Below are 22,734 nucleotides of genomic sequence, written 5' to 3'. Positions count from 1 at the left end.
ATGTTTATAACCCAATATGCAATTTGCGTATGGCAGGTGCCTCCGAGCATGTCAAATGTATGCAGAAAATGTATTGCAAACATGACTAATTTCATTATTTGTGGTATTTTCTTTGTTAGCAAACCTAATTGCCTTCTTTTCTGATATGCAAGGATTGCTTGGAGTATGCCAGTGTATGTTGTTGTCCAATATCATGTGTATCATGTGTACATATCTTATCAGTTGACAATGCAGAAGGACTTAACCCTTTCTACTTGCCCCCCCCCCAGAGGGCAATTTCCACCTATCTTGTACTAGTCCTAAAGAAGAGGCCTGTATCATTCAGAAATTTGAGACATGCCAAAGCATGGACATACAGCATACACAATTTACATTAAAGTCTACAAATTAAAAATGCTTTATGTTTTATAGTTTAGCATTGAACAAATCTCAATTTTTAAGTCACGGACCAATCCAGAACCATGATATTTGTGCGCAAACTTGATAACTTGAACTTTTGGTAAACATTCAAAATCCACATGATTTTGTATCCAAAATTGCACAATGATGTCATCAAGTGTCCTAAAATCTCTCCAAATACAAAACATCTGCATATTATTTTGTCCAGGCACATGAATAATCAGAAAAGCTTATTTGTATCTTAAAACAGATTTTTTAAATCAAAATGTAAAGAGAATGAACCTTCATGTGTTTTATTCACATATATGAGAGTATGTTTTCATGAAGTATGTCCAAAGTGTCCAAAAAGCTCTCCAAAAAGGATTACTCACACAAATGCTTTCTAACCAATCTGCATCACATTTAAAATGGAACTTTATTTCAAAATTTGGTTAACCAGATCCATGTTAGCCCCGTTAGCCAGTACAATTACAGGTTTACCAATAGCAAGTCCAAAAGTCCACATGTAGTTACGCATGTCTGTATATTAATTCTGCTATGCAAACACTATTCCAAAACTGTCCCTTACCTGAATATGACTCATTATTCCTTGTTGGAAATGGTAAAAAAAAAAAACCTGTACAATAAGCTTACCATGTTTTACATTAGTTTGGTACTAAAATTACCTAGCAATTAATTCATGCAACAGTAAGTACTTCAAGACAACATCCAGTTAGGTATAATCCTGGAAAATATACACTCACAGAACCCTTTATTAGGAACATTTTTACTTCATTGCTACTTCATCTACTTATGCAAGAAGATCCCAGGAGATCAGCAGTTTCTGAGATACTCAGACCACCCTGCCTGCCACCAACAATCATTCCATGGTCAAAGTCACTTTGATCAAATTTCTTTCCACATTCTGATGGTTGATGTGAACATTAGCTGAAGCTCCTGAGCCGTATCTACATGATGGTATGTATTGCACTGCTGCGCCACAATTGACAGCTTAGTTAATCACATAAATAAGTAGGTGTAATAAAGTAAAAATGTTCTTAATGAAGTGCTTGGTGAGTGTACACTGTACTTCATTACCTTGCATTGAAACATCTTGATAGTCCTTGCACTAAACAGTACCTTGTAGCTGGCTGCAATCCTAAAATGCATATTCCACCCCCATATTTTTTGCAGCATAAATGAATGAAGGATATATTCATGAGGTATCAATTTAAGGCATCTATGGCCTTTGAGTGATCGGTGAAATGGATAATTTCAAACAATAGATGCTAAATTCTAATTAGGGAAGAGTATTTTGTGTCCTATTTCTACTGGGGCCTGAGAGCTTTTCCATGTCATTCGTCACCTCCAGTGCTCCTCCAGCCGTCTACTTCCTTTTCTTATTTTCTGGTGTGGAAAGAAGAACATTTGAATCCATAACCATAACAGCCGACTGATGTCTGAAGAGAGGAATATTTCGTTTTAACCCCAAAAGATACTTTTCATGCATGTTTATTTGCTTTCTTTTACCTGTAGCACTGTGTCATTCCTGGGAACAAGAAGAAAAAAATCAGGAGCTGATGGTTCTACTGTTGGTTCAGCCAGATGCTTCAAAACCAGAGGGACACCAGATCATTAAAATGCTGAAACATGAAACCACTTAGAGCGCCTGTGTAGATTGTGTGTCTTCTGTGACCACACAAAATTAGAAAGTATATTTGAATTCAATGTGCATGAATATATTAGTGTTTGCCTCTGGACAGGGTTGGTTTCCAGGTAACAGCGGAATAATTGCGTCCCCCAGGAATGTGCACTGTAATGCAATTTCCATTCATTTCTTTGTTCGAGATCATATGCTCTACCATGAAGGGAGCAGAAAGCGTGCAAACCTGGAGCATATTTTGCTTCGAGTACTTTGGTAGTAGTTATTGAGAATGATGACAATGATGATGATTATGGTGACATACAGTGCAGCCTGTAAGTATTTGGACAGTGACACACGTTATGTTGTCTTGGCTGTGTACTCCAGCACACTGTATTTGAAATTAAATGAAGGTGTGGTAAAGTTCAGACTATCAACTTAAGGTTAACCCATACATTGTACTGGCCCTGGTTTATTTCCATTCACTGCTTTTTTTCATGGTGAAATTTTAAATCAATATGGCCACTGGATATACCATTTGAAAGTTATAAAGTATTTTACAATGCCATTGTTTTAGTGACAATGGTTCCTTATTTTGTCACATTTGGGGTGGCAAAACATGCATGGGGGCCCAAAACATCCACAGATGACAGGAATTAGTGTAAAATTGGTGTCCTTTTCAGGGCAAGGGTCCAGCGAACCAAATCCATAATAGTTTTTAATTAAAAAAACCTGCTTAGAGAAACATCAATAGAATGTCCATAGTTTCATTGGAATTTCTCCGATGGAATTATCATTGTTGTCTGTTTCACTGTTGCATTCTTATGGGAGTGAGAGTATGTTTTTCAGGAGCATTTAAGTAAAGGATAAACAAGTGTACAATAGTAACACCTGTCTCAATGGGACTCTGAAATACAAGATTAAAGAATACATTTTAACTCAATTTAATGATCCAATTACTCATACACCACGTGCTTAGAAAAACAGTCAATAATCATTACGGGTACTTGTCCAAAATGAGTCGTCGGCACACCCCTACCCTTCAGGGTGTTAAACGGCCCAACACGAAATGCCACCTTGTCAGGCAGTTGGATCCAATCCAATTTACACTTGCTAGCTAGCCAAGTTAAGATAAAAGCACAACTATAATGTCCATATGAAAGCAAATTTGCTAGCTAACGTTATCAATAACATCACCTTATGAAAGCAAACTAGATGAATATAACCAGTAATTGTCTAATAGTCCTTAAAAGGCACTCTAATTTAAGTGAACCTAGCGTTAGTCAAATATTTGCATTGTGTTACCTGTATGCCAGTGGCGCGAACTACGTTGATAGGGGAGTGGTTATTCTTGTGTGACGTACTACTAGGCGAACATTCTCAACTGGTTGAAAATAGGATGATACATCCAAAACAAAAGAACAGACATATTTAATACTTTCATCGTGTTTCTTCAATGCCCTCTTGTGCAAATTGAATATAAAAACCTAGAAAGGGTGACCAACCACCATCTTACTCCTTTAAGTTAGAAAGTTATTTTCTGGACTGGCCTTCAAGGTTTTGAAGATTTCAAAACAAAGTTATAAAAAACATTGCTAGTGTAAAATCCAGCTATGACCAGCTGTTTCAAAAGATAGTTTGAACTGGTCAAACCATATGTACGGAGTATGGAGCCAAACTACTCAACCAGCTACCACCTGATCCATCATGAACAAATTACTTTGAGTGTATTAACTGACCGTGGCTGATTAGTTAGATAGATAGATAGATAGATAGATAGATAGATACTGCTGCTTGAGTATCCAACTGGATTTGAACCTGAGATGGCAGAGGTAACATTTTATCCTAAATTAACATAGAATTTTGGTCGGATATAAAACCCACACATCCATTATCATTTTCATCTCCTTTCTTGACACTGTATGAGTTTAGGAATGCTCTGTCTACACAAGTCTTTTGAGAAATGCTTAACACTTTCACAAACTGCATAGCATCATTAACAACATTGTTCAAGCTATTGTGGTGCAGAATTGTGACCTAGTCACTACAGTTGTGGGGAACAGTCCTGACTAGGTTGGTAGTTTAAGTTAGTAAGTTAGTAAGTTAGTTAAGCAGTGACTTTCATTGTTGTTCTGGAAAAGCACCCCTGGTCAGTATGGTACCTGCAGTGTGTTCCCTGTATTAAGTATAAACCTCCATAATGACAGAAGAAACCGCTAGCAACACGTCTGCCAGTCTGCAATCTTCTGGATTAGCAGAGGATGCTGTAGCGATGGGACAGGGAAACTAGTATGATTGAGCATTTTTAATTTGAAAAGTAGAAGAAATGGGAGTGCGAATAAAAAGCATTGATGTCAATTGCACTCTCTTGCACAGTCTTAAACAACATTGCAAGTGAAGTTAATGCATGTGGATGCATCTTGAAAGAGTTTCTATTTCTGACCCTCTGGTTGTCGTCTTTTCCTCTCCTTTCATCTGTTTGAGCAAGGTTATCCTGAGGCAGACTTTTATGGGAATAAGGAGGCGGGCAAGCACCAGCAGCCATGCCTTAATCGATCTTGTTTAAAGGGATGTAGTGACTTGAATGTGTGAATTCATCTCCTCATTAACTGTTGTCTGGAATTTAATTAAGAAGATGACCAGGCTTAATGTCAATTAAATCTTAAAAAGGCCAAAAGCACATATTCTGTGTATGTGTGTGTGTGTGTGTGTGTGTAGCTGAACCTGAACTGACTCAGCACAGACTATTCCCTGTTTAACTGCTTCTTTTTCTCCTGTAACCACCAGCGTAGCTTAGTAAAGTCTCTCCATCTCTTGTTCCTTGGAGATATGGGTATGCTTGTGTGGAGCATTTTCTCCATGTTGCATTGAAAAATACCATATTTGCCTAGGACTGAGATGACAATGACTCAATGTACTGATTTGAGATTGGACATGGGCATCAAACCACATTGGTCTGAATTGGATGTCCACCTCAGTCTTGTGCAAGAAAACAAGCTTCCAAATAAAGACACAGAAATGTGAAGACTTTTCAACAGAGTTTTAATCTGAACCAAAGATGGGGGTGTCTTTATGAGATAGTACAGAGCTGCTGCTGTTCTTGTATCATTTTATATTGAACAGCAATGATCTGTACCTCAGAAAGGCTAAACAAGCCAGCAGTGTGGCCTGTAACAATGAACCCAGGCCCACCTCCCCTCCACCCTGGGGAAATGCACTTAGCACTGGCATTAGCAGTCACTGTCCTCATCCGCTGCAGAGGAGTGGGAGGTGGAGCCCTTAAAGAGGTACCCAGAAGCCAGTTTCTATCAGTCAGTCAGTTCTGGAGTGTATGCTTCATTGTGAGCATTGTGTACTATGTTGGGCAAAGCAGTGTAGTCTGGTGGCATATTTCATGGTCAGAGCAGCATTCAGTTCCCCCCTATGGGCGGTGAGAGTTGATCAAAATCCTAACTTTTCCTCCTTTTTGAGAAGGCAGTAGAGATAAAACTAGCAGTCTCTGATTACAAAATGTAATGTCATAAACCATGGAAAGCGACCAAATGATCGAATGATGTGAACAGCACATGTGTTTTTGTGTGCGAGCATGTTTATCTGAATGAGTGAATCCTGAAGTGAGTGAACCGGAGTACAGTAAAACTGTAAATCAGTAATCCAACAGAGATTTGCCCGCATTGTTCATGCTCCCAGCACTGTGATTTCCAAATGGCTTGGGCGGTGGAGTGCTGCTTAGAGCCAGACAGGATGACTGGCAGTGCAGGAGCAGGGCAGGGTGTAGAGTCAGAGGAAAGGACTTCTTTGTTTCTCCATGATTGTGGGCTCACTGGGCTGAATTCCCAGTGCATCAAGGGAACAGCCCTCCCACTCCTATTGTCATGAACGGCAAGGTAGCAAAGTATGTGTTAGTTTAAATTCATGAATGAAGTTAATTAATCTTCTCTTTAAAACAGAATTTTTTTGGTGCACAGGGTAATGCATGTGTTGCTAGATGTTTCCTTCTGTTTTCTGCTTAAACTGAATGATAAAGGTGAACTTTTCTTCTAGGATATAATGTCTGCTGATAGGTAGGGCTGGGTTTATGGTACTTCATTGCTGCTGCTGAATTGTGCGATAATGTGACTTGAGTCGAATGGCCTTCATATTTCCATATTTTAAGTATGTTTTACCTCATACTTTGTCCCATTCACTGGCTAGCTAGGCACCAGCTATACAAAACTGCTCTAAAGTAGTTCCCACTTAATGTAGCCATTCCTTAAGTTTTAAAAAGTCATGTACCAAATCAGTAGATGTGTGAAGGGGAAGCGATAAGAAGGTTGTGTTAATAGCTTTTCTGAGGTAACTGTTGGCTGGGGGGACTTCACTACAATATATTGGTGCAAGTAGGGCTGCCACATGAAATTAGATTTGGATTGAGGAAGAACCATAAGCCAAATCATGGTGAATGGTTTCATATACACACACGCACACACACAACAACAAAAACAAAAAAACAAGCAAAGGGAATTACTTAGTAATTACTGTTGCAGCCTGTTCAAACCACAGCTTTATTGTAATAATTCTCTAGGCAGTTACATACAGAACCAGTAGGTGGAGTTCTTACCTTCTGTCTTCTTGGAGCCAATTTTTGGCTGTGTTGCCTAACACTACATTTAAGACTGTCATCACTGGACTTTATATTATTCATAAGTTACTGCTTAAGCATATACTTCCACTGTTTCATAAAGAAACAGCCTTTCATTGAATAAAAAAAAAACCTTTTTGTAAAATAAATTAATTAAATCACTCAATTTGAATAAAAAAATAATAATTAGGCATATATGTCTAAACATTAAAGACATTGTAGTCTGTCTTAGCACACTGTTTTAGGCATTGTCCTTGAGGTTCTGTGCTTAGAATACAAGCACTTTGTTCGGTTTCAAGAAACTGCAAACAGGGGTGACTACATTTCCTGCTGTACTGAATACCCACTCTGATGGATTGCTCAAAATGCACATACTTCATTGCTTGTTTTTCCAATAAAGGTAAGACATAACACTTCTCCCACCACCACATCTAAGCAAGTTGACAAGAATTTGATTGTTGTTAAGTGAATGATAAGAATGAACATTATGTTCACATCAAATCTTTATAGTCTGTCTTTTTCTAAATCAACATTAGCTGTCTTGGTACCGCAATTAGAAATATGACTAGACTACTTCCAGTTTCAAAACCAATAGTCTTTAGAACTATGTCACTCCCCAGGATTGACCAGTTGGCTAAGTTTAAGGTGTAGACTAGAACTCCTGTCAAGACAGGGGAGAGGCATATGCAGAACAAAGCACAATTTAGGAGCTGCATAGATGGAAGCAGGTAGCATTACAGTGTTTTCAAATTGAAAATACACATTTGAGCATTTTTTATAGTATATATTTACATTCAACAATACTGAAAAATGGTATAAACATTTACTGTTTAAAAAAATGCATAATCATGGTGATGAAAATCGAACTGGTTTCAATAAAGACCAGCATGATGGTTATAAGGGAATTGTGACAGCCCTAGTTGCAAGTTGCAGTTTGAGCTCTGGTTTGTTTTCTGTACTCTTAAGAAGGGGGAGATGAGTGATGATTCTAGTGCATAGTTATGGCATACACTTTATATTTCCAGTAAACTGTCATTTCTATAGCCATTGTGAAAATATAAATATTTAATATTATATTACCATTCTGCAGAAGACTCAAATACACATGATCAAAATAAAGCACCAGTTATACGTTGTTTGCAAATTACTGTACCTGGTACACATCAAACTAGTGACGACACTGTAATTTTCAGGGGAAGAATATCTTTCTTCACACAGGCGAGGGGAGGAGATGTTTCACATCAGGAGGTCTAAATGATTACAACAAACTTTTATCTTTTTTTAATAGAAACCGGCATGGCTATCGCAATATCTTGTAAAATGGGGAGAACAATAGAGTGAAAGCACCACTTAATTAAACTCCACATCTCGTTTTTCTTTCCTGTTTTAATTCAAATGCCTTTCAGATTTCTTGTGGTATATTGAGTGGCAGGACAGAATAAATTAGAACAGCTATTGTCGAACAGAAACAAGTCCTCCCGTTCTCGGCTCTCCGGCAGTTTGAAGTGCTCTATTTATATTCGCAATATTATGAATGCGCGTGAACTTCATTTTTGGAATGTGTGTGATAAAAATGTCAGATTTCCATTTTGAAGAAGAAAGTGAAGTTATTCTGGCTCGTCTTTCATGTGAAGCTTTGTCTAGGCCTCTTGTCACTTCATTTCAGGGTATCTTGGTCACATTTTGTTGATGGGGGGGTTTAATTGGGCTATGTGCTAGATATTTAAACAAATGCATATAAATACATTCATAAAAACATTATGATGAATTAATAAATAAGTAGCCTTGGGCACATCAGAACAGGAAATTCCTGTGAGTTTCGTGAATCATGACTGTATAATTCCCAAAAGCCCTTCAATGAGTCCCCTTCTTCTCTGTGCTGTGACTGTACTTCTCCACATGCCCCCACTGCCATTTCTGCCCTTCATCACACACCTCTACCCTGATGGCAGGTAGGGCATCTCGTTATGGTAGTTGTAGTCAGGGCAGACCTTCTGGACCAGGCGGTAATCCGTGCTGTAGAATGATATGTAGATGCAGATGACCTTGAAGGGCTTGGAGCAGATCCAGGAGACGTGGCTCTGAGTCTGCTCCTGAAAGCAGGTCTTGGACGGGTCATAGTTGCAGAGCGAGGTCTTCTTGTTGCGGTCCACCTTCTCGTAGTCTACCCGACAGTTGAAGATCTTGGAGTCCTTGGGATAGACCACGCTCTGCCGCTCCAGGTCGAACTCCACCGCCTTGACCGGCGGCACCAGGCTGACGGAGATGTTGCCTTGGCCGGTGGAGTTGTGGCGGAAGTACACGCTGAAGGTGCCGTTGCCATGGTCCACTATCTTGCCCGTGATCAGCAGGTTGAGCCGCACAGTCTTGATGTTGGAGTAGAAGTCCCCCCAGCCAAACATCTTCTTGAACTTGCCTGTCTTGACGATGGGGCGTCGTTTGACCCTTGAGGGGCTGGTGTCTGGCCGCAAATCGCTGCCCAGCATCTCCCAGAACTCCTGCTTGGAGAAGGGCACCGGGGATCGGTAGGGAAGCTCCAGTGCCGTAGTGTTGGCCGCCCGGCTTTTGGTGTGCAACATCCAGCGGCCCAAGGGAGAGAGACTTTGCCCTCTCAGGACACCAACCGTCTTAGCCTGCTCACTGGAGGGGACTTTGTGCCCCAGGGAGGGGTCTTCCTGTCCAAGAGCGAGCTGGGATAGTGCCATGTAGGAGAATAGGAAGGGAGACAGAGAGAGAGAGACATGGGTTTATAGAGTTTACATTGACCCCATATTTATTTTCTTCTCTCTGCTGAAAGAAATATGAATTGTATAACTTGAACTGATCAGTTGTAATAAATTATTCAAAACAATGTACAGCACCCTTGGCATTGTTGAATTTCAGGACACAATTAAAATGAAATAAATACAGTTCACAATATAGAAAATGTCAACAACCACAGTCCGCTAGTGTATGTATTCTTCATATTGGCATGCATACACATAAAGAGTAAAAACAATGGCTATATAAACACAGCAGTAATACTCTCCACAGAAATGCACATGCAAACAAACATATGCAAACTGTGTACATATGCCGAGCACAAGGAATACCTTCACAGACATGAACTGGTAAGAGCTCCTATGCTATCTGAGGGTGAAATGCTCTAAGCCCTTATAGCTACACTTCAGTTGGGAATAATGAATTACTCTGATACAAGACTATGATGACCAAAACAGGGTTTAATTAAGGCTTTTGATGTTTCACTGAAAGAAAAATCTGCCAAAGCAAAGTGCTGTTAGATCCTAACAGAAAGTGAGACATAAACATTGTTCACTCGGCTCAGTCTTGACTTTGTTCGAGTGTGTGGGAAATGGGAATTGATTTGATGGTGCTGCCTTGTTCACAGACCACTCTTTGATACTGGTGTCAGCAGTGCAGTAGTTAAGAACAAAGGAATAATGATGATTATTGTATATATGTACATATTATTCTAAATATGTACAGATATTCCCATTCCGGGGCCTAAAATGCCACACATGAGGACTGCGATGGCAAATGTGTAGTTATCTCCACTAGACACAGCAACTTCCTCTGCCTGTAAGGATCCCTGATGCTGCTGCGCTCTGTGGGATACTCCTCGGCTTCAGCACAGCACAGCACACCTGGAGCGCCTGTCTCCTCATTCTGAAATACAGGCAGCCAAGACCGGATTCTTTGACCCAACATTTTCATCTATTATTTAGTTCTTAGAAGTTAAAATATGGTGCTGCTTAAAAGAGAAAAAGCTGTTCTTTTTACAGTGTGTGCTTTGTGAAAGATGACAACATTGTACAACAGAGACATGTTTTAAGACACAGCCTTACTCAATTCAAACGGGCTATTCTGCTCTGTATCTATCCCTTCCTGAATGCTGGTACAGCGAAAAGCAGAATATGTTATTAGAATGCTTTACCACTGATCCTGGAGCAGAGAGAAGTACCATGTAATGACATTCAGCTATGGTAGTTGCCATACGGCTCAAAAATAAGACTAATGAGCACCTGCACAATGTGGCCAAATACAACAGTAAGAGGACTGGTATTTCAGAAACATATTTTGATGCTTTAATGGGGGTATTCCTGGGTTAATAAAAAAAGTGTGAAGTAAATGCACCTGAAGGTAAATGACAAATGGTCTGGAAATACTGATAATCCTGTGAAATGTTGCTCTAGATAATGTCCCCTACTAAACAGATAAATATTTTTTAGTGTAATGGTACTTGGCTGGTGGTACATTTAAAATGTGTTAGGGGGAGACTGAACAGGGTTAAAATGTGTACTGCATCTCTGTGTTCCTTTTGGTCATGGTGGTGGTGTTGGCTTGTGCCTGTTAGCTCAGGCACATACCAGGAGGCGGGTTGTGCCATATACACTTCTACTGTGTAAGTCAGATGGTCTCTTTCTGCTCACTGTGACTCATTTGCTGTCAGTGTGAATAGAGTGTAAAAGGCAATAAGAGCAGCAGAAGTAGTTAACTGAAGGTGAATGTGCCTCATGCATGCCAATGCAATATCGCAGCACAGCACTGCAACGATGTAGAAATCACAGGTGATCTGCAACCAAAATGACATTATCTTTCTTTAAAAAAACATTGGCATTCACACTGGCCTTCAATGATAGTACATAAAATAAATATGTAATTGAATTACAGGGGCTTGTTATAACAATTAATATAAAACAAGCAATTATTTATACAAACATGTGCATGGATATTAAACTAAACCGGACCACACTGATAATCATAAGCTGACATAACTGCTGTTTCCTGTAGCCTTTAATTGAAATTGTATCCTCTGGTATGACATCAATTCTTAATTAAAGGCTCAAGTTCTTTGCATCTTTTGAGATATGTTCACAGCTTTTTTCCCAGAGACAGACATAATGTGCTCATGGTTGGCGATTTCTTGTTTTATTAGGTGATTAAAACTGGAGAATTGCTGCCCTTTGACTAATTATTCCATTGGACAGTGGGGTGAAAAAAGGTAATTTCACAAGAAACAAGCTGTTTGACTTTAATGAATAATTTATGTTGCATTGAAGGGGCTTGCAGGACGCCACTCTGCCCTGTGGAGGCACATGCTCAGTGAATCAAGTCTTGTTTGGTTTAGGCCTCAGATCTCTCTTCAGCCACTGTATTTTGACATGCGTAAATGAGCTTTGGATGACCTCCCAGTATTGCAAAGAAACATTACATTAGTTATTTAGCTGATTGGACCAAGCAGGGGCCAGTCCATCCTGGAGTAATGTTGAGTTAAGGGGCCTTTGCTCAAGCACCCAACAACTGCACAGATCTTGGGCTTAAACCACCAACCTTCCAGGACCCAGTTAAGCACCTGAGCCACTAGGTTATATGCTGCCCCCTACTTGTAGCGAAGGCTGCTTCTCAAATATGGAGGTTGCAAGTAGAAAATATTGAAAAATATTTCACATCCCATTGATTATTTCTAATAATGTTGCAATGTCACATTTATATAAAATGGGACAAAAATTAAATTGAGTATTTAGACGTCTTAAGAATTATATAAAAAATGAACACATTAAACTTAATTCATAATTATTCACACCTTTGTATTAACAGCTGTTGCCGCATCTGCCCTGATGCAATCATTGCGGTCTGGTTCATTCTGCACGTTAAAGCCATTGCGCTACCTGGCTGCAATGCCCGTTTTCGGATTCTGTCATTTGTTGTCACAGCTGCCCTGCTGTCTGGTTCATTTCGCACGTGAAAACTATTGCATTGCCTGGCTCTTTCTGCTTCAGTACCTGTTTTTGAATGCTGCCATTGCCCATATTGCATGCTATTGCCACTTTTGCTAGCTGCTTTAGCTCAAATTATTCTGCTATTCCTAATTCATGCCTTCCCATTTTTCTGCTTCCACCACCACCCCAGTGAGCTCTGCTTCTCAAGATCCCCATGAGGGGGGGTTTGTAGCCACTCCCTGTTTCAGCAGGCTTGTGAGTGACCAAAGTTTGCATTTACATTAAACCTCAATTCATATTGCTTAATTCATTGTGAGTTGTCTGACTGAAATTGTAATTGTGTTTTTCATTTTTTGCACTAGTTGTGGTGACTATGCTAGACCCAGACATGTATGGCTATCCAGTGGGAAGTTCCTGATCAAACTCTTTTCTGGGACAGGACACAGAAGTCCTTACTTGTGATGATCTTCCCTACTTCAGAGCAGGCCTGAAGATGGAACAGAATGGCCAAGTAGGTGTGGGTGGCCACATGAGCCCTGTGTCTACTTTGACCTGGAGAGATCCATAAGCCAGCTAAAGACAACATGCCCCCTCTAATGAACAGGAAGGTACTGTATACACTACTGTCCGAAAACATGGTAATAAACTAAACTAAACTGTCTTCCTAAAGATGCCGGACCTCAATCGATTCCCGGGTCAGAGACAAGGAAAAGAAAAAAGAGGTGAATTATAAGCGATTCAAAAGAGCCCTGTGATAGCTCAGTCTTCCTTGGTTCCTTTGTGGTTAGAGGACAATGACGGGAGATAATACAAAGCTGGCTAAGCCTCTTTTTCTCATATTTCAGAGGAGAATCTTGTGACATAGCACCGACACTAACGTTCATAAGTTTGGGATCACCTTGTCTTTTTCTGCCTTTTCTGATTAATTATTTTATTTGCTCTGCTTGTAATCAAACAATTCAGACAGAGCAAAGAGCTTTTTATTAAAGGGTATTTTTATACATTTTGGTTTGCCCTTTTTATATCTAGTCCCTCATTTCAATGTTTCAGTCAAATTAACATAATGTCAAATAAAAGCGTCATGTTTTATATTTGGTTGCATAGACTTTCTGATGTCTGTGACCTAGCAATGTTATTAGAGTCTGAATATCTTATTTTCAGCTTGTCCTAAAAGCAATACAAAAACTCTGCATTTGAATTGATCTCAATGGAATTGATACAGTATGGTACATATTGTTGGCTAAATGGCTTGAAGTCATCAAGGGTCTAGGGTATCTAATAAGCCTCAACCCACCATGCTGCCAGATATGCAGTAAATACTACAAGGATAGTTTCTTCTGACAAATTTTCCTGTTGAAGGCAATGGAAAAACATTTCAGGAGAAACAGTATCTACTGCAAATCGGACAGCAGGACACAGTGGTTTGAGGCTCATTTGATACCTTGGACCATTGATGACTTAAAGCCATTTAGCCAACAAATATGCTCCATACTGTATCAGCATAATTTACAGCTGAATCTAGTCCCACCCCCCAATTCCCATAGAGATCCATTCAAACGCGAAGATTTGTGGTATTGTAGTAACCTAAAAATAAGATTCCCAGACTCTGGTGATGTTGCTAGGTCACGAACATCAGGAAGTTATGGCATGCAAAGGATATGCAACCAAATACAAAACATGACTCTTTTATTAAACATGACATTATGTTAATATGTCTCAAACATTTAAATGGAGGACTACATATAAAAAGTGCTGTAATTACTACATGGTGAAACCAAAATGTATGAAAATACCCTTCTGCGCTTTCACTACGTATTAATTGTTTGATTACAAACAGAGAAAATAAAATATTAAATCAGTAGTGTAAGTACATCCCTACCCACACACATAACGCAGGGATGATAACTACTGTATGTCAGTACTACTGCCTGTCAACACAACCAGCTGCAACTTCCATGAATCCATGAACATAATGCACATCACTTATGCAAAAACATATGCATACATTCCCAAGCAAATCAGGAGAATACAATTCAGCAGAAAGGGCAAGACCACAATGAACCAGCAGAAGCTTAGCCAGTAGAGTAGCAGGGCCACATAGTACCTCCAGGGCCACGTAGGGGTAGGTTATGTATCGCAAACCCCACTGAGACACCTTTGAGAGGGTGAGAACTAAGTGCTGCATCTGGACTCTCACATTATGGTGTCGCTTCAATCTGGTGAGTTTAGCAGCTGAGGTCACTGGGAGACCAGGGAGAACATGACTCTAATGGCAAAATGGGATGTGTCCGCGCACATCATACACAGATTTATGCTGCCAGTATCCCATTAGACACTCTGCAATCTCTCATTGCTAGAGCTCATCCTTTTGTTCAGTCTCCACAGGTGTCTCCTAAAATGGCTCTCCTTGGGAAGGCCAGCATTGTTCCGGAAAAGGCGCAGTCCTGCTGTTCCCTCTGTATCAAAACTAACAAAGACCTACAATATATTCAGGCTCTGTTATTGTTCCAGTGATGTAGCGGAGTGTTTAGGGAACAAGGAACAGAAAGCACTGCTGCTCTCATTGATAAAGTTAATCAATTCCTGGTGGATGCTTTTAGAAGAGTTAAAGCAAGAGAAAGTGAGGATGCCAATACAATCTAGGGAGGTTGGTGTGTTTCAAAAGTCCCTCTTGGTTACTACTTTCCCAGTCCGATATTCAACAAAATCATCTCTGATGCATTTCATATACAATATTTGCATTTCATTTCACTTCAGACTTTCCTTTTATGAGTCATATAACAGGTAATCCAGGTTTGAGTGGAGTCCTTCTTTCCCGTCTCTTTGTCATGATCACACATCCCATGCTGTTTTACTACAACAACAACAACAACAACATTAAAATTGTGGTTCATCAGTACTAATGAAAATGTCTGGGTGAATAGTCGATACTATCTAGCTGGAAAGTGTGCATTAAACCTACTTAATGCACAAGTAGTTTAAATTCAAGTTTAAGTAGTTTAAGTTCAAGGATTAAGTTCACTATTCAAAATTCATAAGCTGCCTAGCCATCTAACCAACCTATGTAACCATAGCAGCATGCTGAAACAGTAGCAAGCCTAGTAAACAACTTTGTTCATTGAAAAAAGCTTATATTTTGAAGGCTAATTGACCCACTTTATAATTTAATCCATGATATGAGTGGAATAATTCACACCAAAGTGCGCATAAAATGGTTTGAATGCTTTGTGTAGGGTGCTTCTTCTCCTCTGCAGCGTGCATTGAAACCCTTTCACCTTGTTGTCAATTATTCCTATCATAAGTGGGTGAGTCAAGGGGATATTTTAGTGTGGGTTCTCAGAAAATGGTGTCCTTTTCTGTGAAAGAAAGGCACAGGGCAAGGGCGACTAGGCCACTGACTGCGACGTTACTGTAGTGCTGGGTTTCCGAGAAGGACTTTCTGTCAGGGCAAAGCACAGAAATTTGGCAATATCCTGTACCTACCACTTTAAACCTTTTGGAAGTTCTAAGTCTACTAAGTGGGTGCTAAAGATCACTATAATCAATATTAGACTTACTATTGATTTACTTAGCTGATGCAAAGATAAAGCGCTTATTCAGCTAGGTGCTTACAGGGACAGTTCAAAGCCTTGATCCAACCATACCAGTTGTTAAGTGTTGTTAACATGAAGGGCGTAATGACTGCTCCACGTCATGCCACAGTTCACATTTCATCTAAACAAAACACAATCTATATGAGGCGTAGTTATGCACATTGTTTATGAAATGTTCTATACATTTGAATTTTTCAAGGGATAGCAATGAGGAGCAATGCTATTTTCAGTCAGTCTAGCTGTGATATAATGAACACCTTGATTTTTTTGAAGATTGTAATGATGTCATTTTATTTCATTGCATTGTTCTCACAATTCCATCCAAAGGGGTTATTTACATTTTACATCACTGTATTTTATTGGTGCCAAGCTGGTATGCCTTTATTTAAACTTCTTCCTTCAGATGTATACTTACCAAGATTTTAACAAATTAAATAATTATGCAATAAGTGGATGGAATCAAATTAACAAAGTCTCTAGAATGGAATCTGATATAAATTTGCAGTTAAATAATATGGTTGTCTCAGTGACACCATTGAGGATTTCTCACTAGTGCAGTGGAAAAATGAAACCCTTACACAATCCTACACTGAAATAAATTAATTCATTAGATAAACATACAATATTTACTTTAATTTGTCAGAGCTGTTTTTTAGGCTTTCTCAATTCCAAATTTTTGGGTTAATTTGAGTGTAAGAAATTGAAGTAAAATGATAGTTTATGAAATGACATTTTTTTAATTCAGTGTATATGTTAAAACAAATTTGAACACGCATATTGGATTAGATCTCAATGTTTCAACCAAAGCTAAAAATAAAGGAAATTAAAATAATTGCACTCCAGGCTATATTATACAATTGGGCCTACATTTCTACAGACCATAATTGCATCTATTCTGCACTCCTGTTTAGATTTATAATTGTGCTTCTCTGTGTACTTCACAGCTATCATTTAAAAAAATGCGGAAAAGGCAGAAGTGTGAACTTGTTTTTAGCTGTAGTCACTTTGGATGTTGATTAACTCTTGAAATGTTTCAAGTCAGGTTCATCAGGAAAACGAAAGTCCGAAATATGTTTAACCTGTAGATTCTGTGACCGTAAACAGGAAGAAATGGTAAAAATCTTGGAAAAATCTATGAATTCCATCGCAAATCATTAATTGGCCAGGTCATATGTATGGTTACATATTCTAGTTTCATTACATCTATTTAATTCCTAGCAAAATTAAAAATAATCAGGCTTGGAATATTATAACATTCTACAGACCACTTTCATGACTATTCAAGAACTTGAAACACTTGAAACCCTATTGCCGCAACAGTGATTATGGATGTATGTTATTTTCGCAAGTCAAGGACATATCATTTCTTGCTCGGGCTTGGCTCACTGTGATTTTGTCCACTACAGTGGTATCAGTAAACATGACTCATGTGTAATGCTTGTTCCTCACCTCAAAAGAATGATGTGTATGCTCTGTATAGTCAATAGAAGGTCCCATATTGCAAAAACATTATACAGTAACGTAAACTCACAGTGTTACGAACACCAAGTTAGCTCACATGTTCCAAACAGTGCAACCTTCATGACAAATAAATAATAAATTACTTCCAGATCGGCTTTGGTTTTTGTGCGGGTGTAAAGTTTTCATAAAAAGGTATGAGACACGTCCGCGATCTGCATACAGTGACATGGTAATGGTGCTCCCCTGTAACAGTGTGCTGGGGAGAGACTACTAACTGGGCAGGCTTACACGGCTGTGCCAAAAGTGTTCCTTGTAAAATTGTTCACACACGTACACATATTGCTTTATATAGACAGTATCAGTTTTTAATGAATGTTTGATGAACCAGATAGAGATTTAATAGAGCTTTCCCAGCATAACAGTACAAAACTGCAGTAGCTGTATCTCAGGTGCCAGTCGGAAACATCATGAATAGGTGTGCGGAACATGGTGAGCTAACACAGTTACTTAATCACATCACTGTGTGTGTATTTTATACGTCATTAGGTTCACCTGCTCATTAATGTACTGTGCCTGCTCCTGCAAACAGCAGATCATGTGGCTGAAACCTATATAAAGCCTGCAGACATGGCGAATAGGTTTAGTTGTTGTTTGACCAAATGTTAAAATTGATTATCTAAATGTGATCTCTGTAACATTAACTGTATGATTCTGGTGCCAGACATGGTGGTTCCAGCATCCAGCAGCTGGCAAAAACACAGGTCAGAAGGGAATGGACAGATTTGTTCAATCAGAAAAAGGCCAAAAATGCTTAAATAACCGCTGTTTGCAACAGTCGTGTGCAGGAGGGCATCTCTGAAAGCACCAAACTTGGAAGCAGATGGGTCACAGTAGCAGAGGACCACGGAAAGTTCCACTCCAGTCAGTTAAGAACAGAAAGGTGAGGCTACAGTAGGCACGTGATCACCAAAACATCGGCTGGTCTGAGACAAATCTCATTATATGCTAGACATGCAGTAGGTCAGAATTTTGTGTAAACACCAGGGATCCATCCTGCCTTGTGTCAATGTTACAGGTTACACCACTGTCAATAATGAGATGGTGTGGGGAATGTTTTTTTGGCTCCTTAATACCAAATGGAATGCTTTGAATGCCACATCATACCAAAGCATTGCTGCTAAGCATGTGCATCCTGCTACCTAATAAAGTGGCCACTGAGTGTGACTGTGTGTGCACGCGTGTACATATGCATCAAGCTGTTATGCATTGACTTTTTTTGTTTCAAATTATAAAATTAATGATAATGTTAATTCAAACTAATTAAGGAAGGTACAGCCATTCTTCAAATATGTTCAAATGGAATATAAAAGAGACATCCACCAAGGGACAGTGACACAACTCCCTGGACTATTAGCAGAAATGGTTATTTTAGTCAAATATGCTGAATTCATAATTTGGTCTTTTGAAGACAGTCCATTCACACTACTCCCAACATTTTAACATGGAGATGCTCAATAAAAATACATGTTAATCTACACCTACTTTAAGTCAGTGAACATTCATTATCACCTCAGTGGTAAAAATATTGTCTAACATTTCTGGTGGTACTTGCCAAGTCGTGTCCTAAATGCTATATTCTAAGTTTGACCAAATGCAATTCACCATAAAGGAGGTAGCAATAGCAGATAAATGTATTACAAAAATGTAAATACAGGTGTGTGTACAATGTCTTCCCCAGCGAAACCTCTGGAATGGGCCTTATACATTGACGAAGTTATGTCTGTGGTTGTCTCTACCTCGGTCATTCTTCAGTTCGAATCAATGCTTACTGTATTGTACTGTATGTCTGCATGTTTTGATTACACATGGTGCTGCATTGAGCTGGTGTTTTTATTGTATACCATTTTAATATTACAACTACTCCTTCTTATAATGGTGTGCTTTGTTTTACAGACACATATTCAATGCAGTGCTTCTTTTGGATAATGATGCTTTTTTTGGTTTTGGCCTTCTGAAAAAAGCAAAGCTGTCTGTTTTCATAGATGAAGAGTACAGAATATTAGACGTTCATTCAGAAACACCTCTAATTAAAGTGTAACATCTGTTCCAATACATTCACTTTTGAAATTTTTTCAATAGATAGTTCAAACTTTTTTTTTTATTCCTCGACCTATTGCATTTTTCCAATATTATGTATTTATTATTTTTCATTTAACCTTTTTCTGGTATATTTCAATATTGGTGTGCAACACATTTACCAATTGAATAAAACAGAACCACATTGGCCATATTTGCAGCAATATGTAGAACTAATAATGAGTAATGAGAATTTTCATTTATTGTGATCAAACTGGCAATATTTAATCAATCTAGCTGCTTTACCAAACTTTGCTGCGAAACGTAATTTCTGTTTGTAATACTTTTTCTTAAAATACTTAATAATGTGCACCGGATTCCAACTAACATCGTGTAATAAAAAACAATGTATTAATGACATACTGCATTATCCACGACTCTATAATTTGGTAGCTACCCAAATATACCAAAAAATATAATAATTAAACTAGTTTATTGGATCGCTGTACAGCTCAACTTCCATTGATACAGTAGATACAAGTGAACATTAATGAGCAAACCGCATTTAATATAATAACATTATCTTGTGCCTAACTGCGTCTAAAGGCCATGGGTGCTTGTCTGTCCCTTTCAGCCAAACATTGAACATACGTCCAAAATAGTTGGTCCATAGATCTGAAAAACACGATGGCTATGTACAGAAATATCTTCTTTGCTGCTTATATTAGAACCATTCGAAAGAACTTTAAAAAAATAAAATAAATAAAAGCCACATTGTATTGTTTCAATAGCTCGTGGGTATTTTAAGTTTTGAAAAGTATATGTTCACATATATAAACATATAGGAATGCATATATATCAACGATGTAATGTAAATATAATAACTGTTTCAGGGTTTCCTGAAGATTTTAACAGGCAGTTTATTTCATAGCCCATATCCAGTTTTCTTAAAATGCTATATGCTCCCCGTCTACGATGTGCCACTAGTTACAACATTTACTTTTATATTAATATGAAAAGGTAGCCAACATATTCACAAATATCAACGGTATTATTAAGCACCACCTTTTAATATTTTTCAAAACGATCACATATCATTGCTTTTGTAATTGAGTTGTATTGTTGGTGTTTTCATATTTCATATGTTGTATATTGGTAGGATTATCCTCCGCGAATCCCAGAATATTCTTATTCATTGTGAAGGACACATCTGCTTCGCCAGTGAAAATTAAGTCACTCGACCGACGGTGCGCTACTGCATCCATATCCCTTTATTAATCGTAATTTGGAACCGAGCAAGTTAATCAGTTTTAATATTGATCACAACATTTTGAAAATAAAAAAGACTGCATATACAAGCAAGTGGATAGTATTGATTGTGAATCTTTCAAAAATAATTATAGTTAGCACTTACCAGAAAACAGTCTCAATATCTATCAGTTAAGGGTACACGCGGACACATCCGATCCCACTGGTTGTCAATTTAGGCTTATTGCGTGTAGGCATTTTGCGAAATTTGCTCACTTTATTTATCAAGGAAATTTGGGCACAGATAAACCACCGGTGACTATATTAGGCTCTTGAATATACACACACGTAGAAACTAACTTATTTTAGACCCAAGACGAGTGCTGCTGACAAGGTTTTAAACTTGCTTCCGCGGAACAGTAGCTACCTACACGAACCCCGCGTAAGTGCAGTGAATGGCATTAGTTTTTTTCCCCCAAAATGTAAACTATGTAGCCCACAGCAGTTACTTATAAACATGCCCATTAAAAGCGTGTCAATATATGTCTGGTACCAATGAATCTGGTTTCGGGTTATAAAATATATGACCCATCCCCTTCTGCCTTACCAAACAAGTCGTCCCATTCAGAAGCAGCAATAAGAAGCCTCGGCTGGAACGCATCTTCACTGCGCGCAGTCCGCTCCTCAGCTCCCTTTGTCGCTAAAACCAAATTTCATTTAGGGAGACACAATTCCTCTCGTACCGTCTACCCCAAGCCCACAACGCGGTCCCATGTCCAATGAAAGCAAAATAGCGGCGCTGAATATCTAAAAAATCACTTGTGAAATCTTAGTCCCAGATGTCAATAAAACCACATGAAAACTGGAAATCCATACGGAGCATTTACGTGAAATACAAAACATCCACTTTAGTTTTCCCATATAGATTTCCCCTTTTAGTATGCAAGGTAGCCTACTGAATGTGACCAAATTTGAAGTTCAAATAAATCCTCTCTCAAACGGTGACACTTTCGCTCCACGCAGCGCACACGTGAAGCGCACGGACCCTGTAACTGTGCATTTCAGTGCGTGCACACTGACTAGACTCGCGTCTTGCCTTCACGTTTAAACAACTCCACTCTATGTTAGACACTCTATCTCTCTATCACTCCCCCCCTCCACCAGTGTCCATGTGCAACACCGACCTTATGATTGCGCCTGAAAACCGAAGATCAGCGCCTTTTACACAAATACAGTGATACCTTCATGTCAGTAACTGCATGACATGATTGTGTATGACGCGTCCTGAATAGGCATTACAAACATAATAGATCGAATTTAAATATGATGAAAAAATGTTTTATGTTTATGTTATGGATGCTACTAGACAACAAACGCATAAAAACATGTGGTAGTCTGTAAAGAGCATGAGAGTTGTCATGTCACCAAGGCAATCACACTTAAGACCCAAACCACTGGTTTAGTCTAAGAATGAATCAGAAAACATCCTCACGTCACCTCTGATACAAATACAGACTGTATTATTGCCTGTGTAAAAGGAAGATAACGCATACTATCCAGTCAACAACTGAAACAATAGATTATTTAATATTTATATTTATTATTGCCACACGGCATGTTTCAGTTCACTTATTTTGTCATTCTGTCAAGATTCTATTAATTGAACATGTAGTGACTAATTCATGACCTGTGCCCTCGGGCTATATGTTTTAACAACCAACATTCGCAGTGCTTTCAACTGCAATATTGGTTTTCTAGCATTCTCAGGTGAACTGGAGGGAAAACGTACATGACATACCGGATCTTATGATATGTTCTACTGCCCTCTAGAGCAAATTTTGCTGTTCGTTCTTAGATTTCCAGTTCAAAGACTAGTGCAGTCATAGCAAGTGTATATATCTTTAACACAGACAGTGGGACTGGGACCTGGGGCCTCATGTATAGAATTGGCGTGGATGTCATCCAACATTTTATCTTAACTAAATTGTGCATACA

General features: G+C 38.8%; 1 protein-coding gene across 1 annotated transcript; it reads right to left on the bottom strand.

The window, feature by feature from the left end:
• Positions 1 to 5,045: 5,045 nt before the first annotated feature.
• On the bottom strand, positions 5,046 to 21,774 carry LOC133122119 (neurexophilin-1). Its single transcript, XM_061231856.1, has 2 exons — positions 21,347 to 21,774; positions 5,046 to 9,331 (listed from the first exon to the last, which is right to left on the bottom strand). The coding sequence occupies exons 1-2, from the start codon at positions 21,398 to 21,400 to the stop codon at positions 8,579 to 8,581; spliced, it is 807 nt and encodes a 268-aa protein (XP_061087840.1). The 5' UTR covers positions 21,401 to 21,774; the 3' UTR covers positions 5,046 to 8,578.
• Positions 21,775 to 22,734: the final 960 nt, after the last annotated feature.

The sequence above is a fragment of the Conger conger genome, chromosome 2 (genome assembly GCF_963514075.1).
Source record: "Conger conger chromosome 2, fConCon1.1, whole genome shotgun sequence".
NCBI lineage: Eukaryota > Metazoa > Chordata > Actinopteri > Anguilliformes > Congridae > Conger > Conger conger.
The sequence above is the reverse complement of the archived record's forward strand: the minus strand, read 5'-3'. Positions and strand labels throughout refer to the sequence as shown.

Bases quoted from the DNA above. Each gene is read 5' to 3' on its own strand.
- LOC133122119 (XM_061231856.1), bottom strand. From the start codon at position 21,400: ATGCGTTCCAGCCGAGGCTTCTTATTGCTGCTTCTGAATGGGACGACT. The intron at 9,332-21,346 runs GTAAGGCAGAAG...GCACTATCCCAG, and splicing joins TGAATGGGACGACTTGTTTG to CTCGCTCTTGGACAGGAAGA.